This window comes from Neoarius graeffei, chromosome 10 (genome assembly GCF_027579695.1).
Source record: "Neoarius graeffei isolate fNeoGra1 chromosome 10, fNeoGra1.pri, whole genome shotgun sequence".
Lineage (NCBI taxonomy): Eukaryota > Metazoa > Chordata > Actinopteri > Siluriformes > Ariidae > Neoarius > Neoarius graeffei.
The window spans coordinates 1,871,106-1,883,590 of record NC_083578.1 but is presented as its reverse complement, the minus strand read 5'-3'; the positions used below and the strand labels follow the sequence as shown (position 1 = coordinate 1,883,590).

General features: G+C 40.3%; 1 protein-coding gene across 1 annotated transcript in view; it reads right to left on the bottom strand.

The window, feature by feature from the left end:
- Positions 1–375: 375 nt before the first annotated feature.
- The window catches only part of cabp1a (calcium binding protein 1a), a 42,339-nt gene continuing 30,229 nt past the window's right edge, over positions 376–12,485 (bottom strand). The window contains exons 3-8 of the mRNA XM_060930641.1: positions 10,672–10,702; positions 7,825–7,968; positions 7,533–7,642; positions 7,335–7,409; positions 6,913–6,985; positions 376–2,965 (exon numbers count right to left, since the gene is read on the bottom strand). Of these exons, the coding sequence (XP_060786624.1) occupies positions 2,940–2,965; positions 6,913–6,985; positions 7,335–7,409; positions 7,533–7,642; positions 7,825–7,968; positions 10,672–10,702 (459 nt within the window). The 3' untranslated portion in view covers positions 376–2,939. The remainder of the gene's footprint in view (positions 2,966–6,912; positions 6,986–7,334; positions 7,410–7,532; positions 7,643–7,824; positions 7,969–10,671; positions 10,703–12,485) is intronic.

Here is a 12,485-nt window from a genome sequence, read left to right as displayed (position 1 = left end):
CATAGGCCACGCCTCCTTTACCGTGACTGACACTCCCAGGTTTGGAAACAATAAACTCAAAGTGAAATAAGGTGAGGAGTGTCATGAGACCAGCAGGGGGCAGCAATGCCCAGTGAAAGCTTTAAAACCCCTTTGGTCCCATGTACGTAGATGCTCGTTGCCATGACAACTCCAGCATCCTACTCCATCACTGGGAGAGTCCCTGTCCTCTTCTTCCTCCTTATCCTCTTCTCCTTTCTCTGCTTCATGTGTTTCCTCTTCCTTTTCTTGTCTTTTTCCTCTCTCTCTCTCTCTCTCTCTCTAACACCACAGTCAAATCAGTAAAGAGGTGATGAGGCAGAATCATGAATTATAAATGTACTTTATTTGCTATAATTTATTAAAATCACGATGTTACATCATGAGTGCAGAGGTGTTTTTTTGGCATGCGGGAAATTAAACAGATTGCACTTCTACGACAAACACGTGACGAGATAACAACAAAACGTCATCACATCAAAATGACAAAACATCAACGTTCAAATGACGATAAAGACAAAACAACATAATGACATCTCACCAGACACACACACACACACACACACACACACACACACACACTGTGTTCAAGGTTCAGAGTTGTTTTATCATTTTATTTTATGCAGGAAATGTCTCAGTGATGCGTTCACTGGAGAATAAAGGCTGTATTCCAATACTGCTTCCCTTGTTCACTTCCCCTCGGTTAAATTCATTTGTCCTCCAGCTTTATTACCTCAACTGAAGTGTGTGTGAAGGGTCAAGTCTCTAGGCTTTAGGAGAACAATGTACCCAGAAGTCTTTACTGCAATTTCTGACAGTTTCCCTTTCAAAATGGCGCATGTTCAAAACATTTGATGACATGAACATGGCTTTGGCTACATTGTTCTCAAGCCACACACTCGTATTTGGATTTTCCTGAATGACACAATTCCATTTATCAGTAAGGGCGGAGCTTCAGTTAAACTTACTTGGCCAATCACAAACTTGATCATATGACATCACAATCGGCCTTTTTTCCACATGTATCACTGAACGTCCTGCTTAGCACAGGTTTAAATGACTGGTTTAGCTGCACAATGTTGTAGTTTAGCTAATGTTAGCCTGCTTGCTTATGAACGTGGCTAGCTGTGTAACATGAGATAGCTACTGCTGGAGACAAGCTAGCTGGCTAACATTAGTGCATTGCTGTGTTTACTGTGTTTAGGTAATTGGCTTTATTAGCTAATACTGCTAAACTTTTGTGCAACTGTATAATTCAACCAAAGGTTTTATGCTAATCCGTATATCATAGGTGACACACTTCCTGGTGGGTTGTTCAGGGAAGTTAACAAGTGTGCACTAAAAGCGGCTTGAAATGCAGATTAAAACTGCACTGCCACATCTATTAGGTGATAGTAAAGAAATAAAAGTAGAGATTGACGTCAAGTCTGATCCAAATGACGCAAATGATTTTGCTCAGGAGCAGCAAGAATGAAATAAAGAAACAGTCTGTCCAAAAATTCAACGTCCACAGTTTTATCTCAAGATTTACAGTATATATTTTTGTAAGTTGTAGGTTTTTGCTGTTTGCTTCTTTCATCTTTTACTGGAGCTAATAGGCTCCTGTAGCTAATACGCAACAGAAGCACATCGCCAGCAGTGTAACAATAGTGCATTACATCTGCACATGTAAATCTACAGTTGGAGCTAAAAATCTTCAAAATCACTTCCTTCCTCAGAAAGTGGTGTGGTAATAAGTTTACATTTTTTTAAACATCATGCTATATGAGAAAAAAACATCAAATAATTAACACAAGTTTAAAGCACATGCACTTAGCATAGCTCATATCCCGCTAGCATTAAAAAACAATATTGATAAAAACAAAACTTTAACTTTAAAACAGAACATTTTGCTAATCCTTATAGCAGCTATAAACCAAGAAATGCAAAGAGACAAACATATTGCAGTATACGCTTCATCACCACCACCAGGGGGCGCTTTATTACTGTAAAAATGTTAAATTGTAGTAAACTGGTTGTCTTTTTGTTACTTTTTTATGTATATTTCTTATATATTATTTACTGAGATTGTTTATGTACAAGTTGTGCTATCGAGACACATGACGTGATAAAGATGCAAACTTCGGAGAAGATCGAGTGCACGTGGATTAAAGGGAAACTTTGTGGACATTTTATTTTTGTCTGCACTGTCCCTTTAAGAGTCTGGAGGAAGTGTGTGCGGGGGGAGGGGGAGTGCGGTGTGACGTCACACATCAGGACAGCTCTGACTTTAAAGGCACACTCTGTGATTTCTGAAGAATAAAGTGGCAGTGATGCAGAAGTTTCCTTCTGAACAAGCTTTAATATTGCGTGTAAACACTTTAATCCTCCTGGAGATGTAATGAGTGAAATTAAACTATCACAGAGTACGACTTTAAACTAACGCTAGTGCACTTCGATTAGCGTTTGGGACATGGCCTCAGCGACTCAGACTCACACTGATATACAAACAAGACAAATTAAGACAGACACAATATTGCCGTGATTAATGAGAGAGCTTTGGTTCTCTACGACATAGATGGACATGAGACCAGGTTTAAAAGTGCAGAAACACTCAGCTACAGTGTGTGTGTGTGTGTGTGTGTGTGTGTGTGTGTGTGTGTGCGCTTTCTTCTTCCAGTTTTTCATTTTTTTAAAATTCAGGCTCATTAAAGCTTCTCTTTACAACAGTGTTGTTATTCTCAGATCTGCGCTAAAATGTTTTCACGTGTACTTTCCTGTCAGACGATCGCTGATTGGATGATCAGAACAAATGCATATCAATCAGTTGCACACGTGATAAACGTTTTAACGATCCTCATCTCATCTCGTCTCGTCTCCTCCAGCCAGCAGGAAGTAAGGGGTCAGGGTTTAGTGTGCAATGTGCAAAAGTTTTGGCTCCTTCATCGGGACATCATGCGCACAAACTCTACACAGAAGGACAAAGAAACATGGATGAGAGCTTATTCATGGATAGCTACCAATCTAACACTCAGCTCTAACTAATCTGAGCATCACCTGTGTGATAGAAATATGATTTATTTTAACATAAGGTCCATGAAGCAAAGGGATCCAGACTTTTCTCATTTTGTTAGTGGTGAAAAACACAAGTTAGCAGCATTATCAAAGTTATTACACCTGTAAATAACATCACCTGGAATCTATGGAGGCCCAGAAGGGACATGGAGGAAAAATGACGGTCCTTTTTGAAATCTCGCAAAGTTTTTCATTTAGGTCAATGTACATCCGTGTCAGTTCGGCAACATGGACACAACAGCAGTGGAGCACACACACACACACACACACACACACACACACACACACACACACACACACACACACACACCCCAGAGGGAAAGGTTCATACAATTTTGAGATTGGCCTCAAATATTAAGACATCAAATCCATTTTGTAAATTTGTTTTTTGTGTGTTTTCACGGCGTTTGAGCTGAATGGTAACACCGCCACTCAGAACGGAAGACTTTCCCTCAGTGGGTGTAACCACAGTGACATGCGCATACAGTGACATCAGTGCAGATCCTCTAACGAGAGATGATGTGATTGGTCACACAGTCTAAATACTGTAAATGTTGATAATGCAGTGTAATTTTGAATATACACTGTCAGAAATAGGGGTACAGTAGGAGTCCATTTCTGTTCCTCAAAATACACTCTACACTAATGTACCCCCTAGGGCTCATTATTGGACCTGAAAGGAACTATGTGTACTTTTGTAGGGCCAAAATGGTACATATATGGTCCCTAGCAGTATATAAACAGGACAAGTAAAGTACCTTAGTGGGTACTGCCCCAGTGACAAGTGATTGTACTCCTAAGGTGCAAAAATGTACTTTATTTTCTGAGCGTGTACTACAACTTGTGCTGGTAAATCTGTAGGAAACTAACGCTAGCAAATTTTACCGTTGCATAAACGTTATTTCAAGGTGTACACACACCATTTCAGAAATGTAAGAGGTACGTAAGCGCAGTTTAGGTGCTTTTAGCCTCCACTACAGCCCTGTTTCATGTTGCCAAAATGACAAAGAAGTAGTACACTGACCTAAATTAAAAAAAAAAATGGATGAAATATCACATAACTTTTAAAGAATTTTATTTTGAGATTGGCTTCAAATATAAATACATGAATTCAGTGCTTGGCAATGGCACAGTTTTCACATAAATGTGAGAAATATGAAGGATACTCAGCACAGGAGACACAGTCATCACAACTGTACCGAACTGATCAGGAAATACATTCATCTCAATGAAAAAGTTTTTATTTTTTGTTTGTTTTTTGAGAGAGAGAGAGAGAGAGAGAGAGAGAGAGAGAGAGAGCGGTTTTGCAAAGTTTTGCAAGATCTTGCAAAAGTTGATCTTTTCCCCTCCATGTCCCTTCCAGGATTCTGTAAGTTTCTTATGACAATTTTAGTTAAAAATAGACAGAAAGTTCAAAAATAAATTGCCCAGAATATTATTGTACCAATTTAACTAATGTGCCTAATTTTTTAATAGTTTGTTTGTGGAATAAATTTGCACTGAGGAAGGGTTTGTTTTGACAGTTAAATGGGGCCCTGATTGAGAGCAACTGGGCCGAGAGCGTACAGCCAAATATTATAATATAATGCTACTGAAAAATACTAATTAATACATACAGTAAATTTCAGTTTATTTCTCTTTATATTCATGAATTTCTGTTGAAAATTCTACATATGTTTGTGGATATTAATATAAATATTTATACAGCTTTGTTCATACACACAGTAGCTCAGAATTACTGAATAATCAAGTAATAAAAAATAAATTACAAAAGCATTAAGCAAATATATTAAAACGCATAATAAACATATAAATATATAAAATGAACATGAACATAAGAAGATAAAATATGTAAACCCCCCCCACACAAATATAGAATAAAATGAAACAGATTTAATTAAAAATAATAAAAGTATTCATAAAATTATAATGAATTAGCTGAAATAAACAAGAGTGAGTCACTTTTGCTGTAATATTTCAATCAGTTGCTTATTTTTACCAATAAAATATTAAATATCCAGTTCAAATCAAGAAATAAAATATAATCTAATGTCATTATGGAAATTTCTCTTGGATGACAAAACATTTTATTCACGGGCGATTGCTCTAAGACAGCGAGGGAGGCTCAGCCTCCTCTAAAAATGACAAACATCGTGTAGGATGAATTGCGCTAGGCTTATGTTATAGCCGACCTTATAACATTGCTATTTCAGATCCAGAATCATAGAAATATATGCGTTCAACCCACTACAGTGCGAAATCATTCCGTTATAACTTTCCCCAGTTCGCCTAATGTGTGCGTGAGTTTTTCCCCCTTGTGACAGCGCGATGCAGCCCAGCCTCAGTGCACTTCAATGGCATTTGGGAGCTCTGCGCTTTTCAATCTCAAAATGCAAAACGGTTATTGGACAAATACTGCGAAAATGCCCGCCCACCGGACTCCCAGCCTCACAGTGGGAGGGACATGGCAAAGCTTTCCGCGAGGAGACTGGTGATTGGTGAAAGCGGCCGGATATTTTCTTTGATTGACAGCTCGTTTCAAATATAGACAGGCAGCGGTGAATTTCAGTTCAGTCCCATGCGGATTCGCAAGTGCTGTGGTGTATTGTAAGAGATCAGCTTACATTTCGATTTCATTCATTACATACGGTTTCTACCAGCTTTTTTAGTTTGTATATATTTTCACTGTAAATAAAGTGTAGTGTTGTCAAGTTTGCTATCTTAGTTCCAGAAATTTCGTTTATTTGAGTGACTGAACTTGAACTTGAGGGGGCTAGTCAGCTAGCAAGAAAGCTGCGCACGGAGGCCAAGCATTGCTGATTTAATTTTGGTGAAGCCATTTGCCAGTCTTCCTTTCGAGGAAAAAATTAAAATTAAAGAGCAGGGTAGACCAACGCCTCAAACTGACTTGGTGAAAAAGGTAGGGAATAATACTCGTTCCTTTCAGCTCTCCTGGTACGAGAAAGTGAATTGGCTAACAGCAAGTGACCCACATCAACAACAGTAAATAGGCTACTTTAGTAATATATCATGGATGGACCAAAAATATAGAATCTATTTAAAATGTTTATGCTGAGTATATTATATTGGAATATATATTTTTCTGGATATGAATTAAACACAGCTACAATTTGGAAAACATTTTTAAACAAAAACACAGCCGAGAACATTTCACACTACAGACCTGGATTAAAAGTGAAGGGTTATCAAAATTGTCAATAAAACATTTCTCAGTCAAAATAAGTAAAATATAGGGAAAGTGTCATTGAATGAAATGTGTGGCCCCCAGCTCTATGTTTGGCTCCCCAAGGTCAGTGCTTGTGCCTATTCCAGAACACTCTGCTGTTACTGCTGAGGTTCCTGACAAAGAGCTGCTTTCAATAATGATCAATTTTTAAACAACATGCCACAATTTTAAAATATAAAATGTTAAAATATACCCCCCCCAACACCACCATCATGTATATTGGACAGTAGGCTAATGGGCCAAAAGAACCTGTTATTTCACAGTTTGTGACCCTGCCAACAATCAGCCAGATCAGAGGCAAGAGTATGGGCAAAATTGATGTTTTTTCTTTTTTCTTTTAAAATCTGGAAATATCGTAACCGACCAGCCTCCCCTGTTTGAAAGACTACCAGCCGCCACTGATTTTATTGTATTCAAAAATGATTTTATTCTTGCAGTAAAACAGATGATAATATAGTAAACAGCAATAAAAAGATTATTATGAAATAAAAATGAAAACTGCTGATATATGAAGTAGACAGCATTAACTCATCTGTATCCTGATCAAAACTGAAAGTCTGAGGTAAATATTTTATAAAAATCAGAGTTCTTACCCTCAAAGTCGACACGTCCATCACCGTTCAGATCGATATCTTTCAGAATGTCCTCCAGGTCTCGATGGCCCACCTGAAATACATCATAAACCATAAAAATATAGTGAATACCCTGAAAAAAATCAACAAATAATGGCCAACTCTTACACTATTCATCACTTTAGAAGTTTCAAAATGGCGGCTCCAATGGAAGTTTGGTTAGCGGTCAATGCTAACTGGAATTATAATGAATTTAAATCATTTAGAGTCTTTTTCTAAGTAGTTTATCAAGATATCTGAGGTAAATGTTGATGTTTCGGATAATCCTGTGTCATTACCACAGTCGCCATGTCTTTACATTGTTCATATTATAAAATGACTGAACAGCTATGTGGTGTTAGCGCTAGTGTTAGCCTCATATTACAGTAAATGCACACACTCACCTGGTGGCCTAACAGTTTCCTCATGGCTTCCCTCAGCTCACTTGTACTGATCTCTCCATCACCATTAGTGTCAAACTGACACAGTGAGTAAAAAATAAATATTTTTATAAATATGAGTTATGAAGACTATTTTTATAAATATGAGTTATGAAAAATATGGTTTATATCACAATAAAAGTGTGTTGTTGTTTTTCTCACCTCCCTGAAAGCGTTTCTGAGCTCCTTCACTCCGATCATATCGGCTGTTTCTGCCAAAAGCTTCGGTCCCATCAGTCCCACAAAGTCATCGAAGTCCACATGACCTCCCACTAACACACACACACACACACACACACACACACACACACACACACACACACACACACACACACACACAGATGAACCCCACAACCTCATCAATATCTGGATGACCTCCCACTAACACATATATACTATTATTATACTGTACACACACACACTCTCACACACACACACACACACACACACTCACGGTTCATGTTGATCTGTTGGCTCAGTTCGATCAGCTCCATTTCAGTGGGCATGTAGCCCATCGTCCTCATACAGTTCCCCAGGTCTTTACAGCTGATAAAGCCATCCTTGTCTTTATCAAACTCTTTAAATGCTTCACGGAGTTCTACACACACACACACACACACACACACACACACACACACACACACACACACACACACACATTATAATCACTCACTTGCCATAATAACACAATCCCTGAAATCACACACTTGCAAGTATCACACACTCAATATAATCATACTACAATAATATAATTTCAAACACACTCCCGAGATTCACACACTCGCTATGATCACACAATCTCTGAAAACACACACTCAGTATAATCATATTATAATTACATACACAGTCTCTGTCTCTATAATCACACACTATACCAGTGTTCTCCCCAGGATTAAAATAAAGCCCTAACTTTTGGGTGTGTGGCCTGTAGGATGGAGAATATGTAGATGTGCGGGGGGAGAGTAGGAGAGGAGGTCTGAAAAAAGGGAGCCCATTTGATGGCATCTGGTGACTTTTAGGAGCATTTTATGGTGGTATTGACACTGTCACTTTTTACTGTTAACATGGTTGAAAAGATTGCTACAACAAGGTGAGGTCTGTGACGCTGTGGTTTGCAGCATGGGGTTCACATGAGCGATGAATAAAGTCATCATCTGACAACAATGTCGTATATAATAATGCTGTTTTATTCCCTGAACCACTGCCAGAACACCACTAACCAAACATTTAAATGAGTTCTGTTGCAGTTAGAAACTAATAATAATAATAATCGGCACGGTGGTGTAGTGGTTAGCGCTGTCGCCTCACAGCAAGAAGGTCCGGGTTCGAGCCCCGTGGCCGGCGAGGGCCTTTCTGTGTGGAGTTTGCATGTTCTCCCCGTGTCCGCGTGGGTTTCCTCCGGGTGCTCCGGTTTCCCCCACAGTCCAAAGACATGCAGGTTAGGTTAACTGGTGACTCTAAATTGAGCGTAGGTGTGAATGTGAGTGTGAATGGTTGTCTGTGTCTATGTGTCAGCCCTGTGATGACCTGGCGACTTGTCCAGGGTGAACCCCGCCTTTCACCCGTAGTCAGCTGGGATAGGCTCCAGCTTGCCTGCGACCCTGTAGAAGGATAAAGCGGCTACAGATAATGAGATGAGATGAGATGAATAAAAAAAAGAATAAACAGCATGTTTGAGCAATAATACTGTTATTAGTACATGCAATTACTGTATTAATTAATAATGTAATTACTGTACCAGCCACTATTAGATAAAATGAAAATAAAATCTTACAACATTGTTTGAAAGTCTAGAGCAAGATATTTTGTTACTTAACAAAAAAATAACACTTCAGATATTGTTTTAACAATAATAAGCATCACTGTATAAGTGATCAAGTGCTGATAGCTGTGTAACTAGGTGTCTATGGGGTTGCTGAGACATGGAGGGGTGGGAATAAGATCCAGCCCACAGTTCAGGTTGAAGTCCTTTGAGAGTAAATGATTTGGCTTTCGCAACATTCTGTTCCCAAAAGCTGATGTCGGGAAAAAGACTTTACACAAAGAAGGCTTTCTTGCTTTTATAGTTTTTTAACTGTTCTTCTGTGTTGGGACTCTTTGGGAAAAAGAATGTATATTCCAACATGTAGCTAACGCTAGGCCACAAATCTGCACCGTCACTCCAGTCATTTCGAGGAATTTTGTACGGATCACAACCACTAATAAACTCTAATTTCCATGTATATCTATCCTTCGCTTCTTTCTGACTAAGATTATCCAAGTAATCTGGTAGTAGAACATTTTTAGCTGTAGTTTTCTTCAGGCAACAGACGCCGGACATCTTTGCTTGGCTTCAGTATGTGAACAGTATGTAAACAAAGTTTGCTTGTCCTCCTGGTATAGGGTAGCGATGGTAGCTAATGTAAATGTGATATCAGTGCAAGGGTGCTCACTGGCGCACTGAAGCGTCGTGGTACCAGTGCAGCAGCAAAGTGATTGAGGGCGTTTGTTGTGACTGGGGATTTCCCAGGGGGATTTCCGGTCTGCCTGAGTGCATCATGGCAGCAAACTGGCCCAAAACACTGATTTTTCTTTAAAATATGCCCCAAACATCGCAAGGTAGAAATCTGACATGATTTTTCAGTGAGTGTCGGAGCAAAAAAAAAATAGTGTGTCTGCAAAAAAATAGCATGTCAGCAAATTTAAAGCATGCCAGCATGAAATTAGGCGTGTCGGCCCTGACACACAAAAGCGGTCTGGGGAGAACACTGTTATATAATCACATTAAGCCTAGGTCACAACCGGACGCACGATTTTTTGGCCGTGCGATTTTTGGCGTTTCCCAAATCGCTGCGTTTTTTTGTTCGTGGAGGAAGACACACGTTGGCCGTAAGTTTGTCTTGCAACCTGAAAAAAACGTAAGCGCCCGTAGAGTTTGTTTGACATGACAAAGAACCTCTGCGGCCGGTCTACGGCTCGAAAATCAGCACGTCACACGCGCGCCCTCCGTGCGTTTCTTGCGTTTTTTGCACGTAGACCAGCTGTAGGAGCATGTACGGCCGGTTATGACCGAGGCTTTACAGGCATTGAGCAGACGCTCTTATCCAGAGCAATGTACAACACACCCAGAACAGTCTGGGGAGGAGTTAAGGGTTAAGCGCTTCACTAAAGGGGACTTCAGCCATTCCTGCCGGTCCAGGGAATCAAACCAGCAAATTTTTTGGTCCCAAAGCTGCTTTTCTAACTTTTAGGTCATGGCTTCCCACTCGCTAAAATCACACACACACTATAATCACACACTGCGTATAATATCTGTACTCACCCTCAATCTCTTCAGGTCTCAGCTCTCGGTCCTGGACAAACCGACACACAGACAGTTTGTATTTAAACATATGTGTATTCAAAATGGAGTAGAATTACACACACACACACACACACACACACACACACACACACACACACACACCATGTGATCAGACAGTGTACCAGAATCTCCTGGTTAGCAGCATGTGGTAGCTGAAGTAAACACACACACACCTGCCTCTATAAAACAGCCTGTGTGTGTGTGTGTGTGTGTGTGTGTGTGTGTGTGTGTGTGTGTGTGTGTGCGCGCGCACAAATACTGATGCGTGCAAAGCCTTTAAAGGCCATGAAAGAGACCCACAGAGAACAGAGATGTGACGAAAGAGTTCAATGGAAACATTACTCTATACACACAGACAGACAGATGGACAGTCAGCAACCGTACTCCTACAAAGACCTGCTAAAGTGACCAATCAGAGTATTGAATTGAACACACACACACACACACACACACACACACACACACACACACACACAGGCTGTTTTCTAGAATCAGGTGTGTGTGTGTGTGTGTGTGTGTGTGTGTGTGTGTGTGTGTTTGAATTCTGTAGTGATTAAACCAGAAGATGGTGTTAAACACTGACTTTATAGTCCTGTTTATATTATTAATATATTTATAAGTTCAGTACCATCTGCTCAGCCACACACACACACACACACACACACACACACACACACACACACACACACACAGACACTCACACATGTAATGAGTATCACAGTGCCACAGTGCAGAGAAAAATATTTCCATTAATAAAAATAATTTTAAGCAAGTTTTCCATTCATCCATAACTGTTTCCTGAGCAGTGAGGCTTTACACCAATACAACACACACACACACACACACACACACACACACACACACACACAGAGAGAGAGAGAGAGAGAGAGAGAATAACTCATTATTAGCAGAAACGTCACAGTGCTGAATGCTGTAATTGTTCCACTGATATTTTGAGAGCGGACATTTTTAAATCCCATCCATTCACTGATCTCACACAGGAAGTGACACGGGAAGTCTAAAGTTATTCAGTTCTCACAAATTGTTGGAAAACTTTGGAACTCAATCATCTGAGTACCAAGAACTGTTTCCTTTCATCATTTATCAGCAATCTTTACAATGGCCTGAAGGTTAGACAAGCAGCCTTGGGCCCAAAGGGTCACTGGGTCGATTCCCAGGATCAACAGTAAAAATGTTGGGGGAGATTAGTAAATGAACAGCACCTTCTCCTCCCTCTGTATCAGGGCTGAAGTGCCCTTGAGCAAGGCACCGAACCCCCAACTGCTCCACGGGCGCTGTACTGTAGTATAGCTGCCCACTGCTCTGGGTATGTGTGTGTGTGTGCGCTCATTGCTCACTTGCGTGTGTGTGTGTGTGTGTGTGTGTGTGTGTTCACTGCTTCAGATGGGTTAAATGCAGACGAAGAATTTCACTGTGCTTGAGTGTACATGTGGTAAAAAAAAGGCTTCTTCTTCTCAATATAATTACTAATGTAACTCAGTACGGTGTGTTCTGATTGGCTGAGAGCAGTACGGTGTGTTCTGATGGGCTGAGAGCAGTGCGGTGTGTTCTGATGGGCTGAGAGCAGTGCGGTGTGTTCTGATTGGCTGAGAGCAGTGCGGTGTGGTCTGATGGGCTGAGAGCAGTGCGGTGTGGTCTGATGGGCTGAGAGCAGTACGGTGTGATCTGATTGGCTGAGAGCAGCACGGTGTGATCTGATTGGCTGAGAGCAGTGCGGTGTGGTCTGATGGGCTGAGAGCAGTACGGTGTGA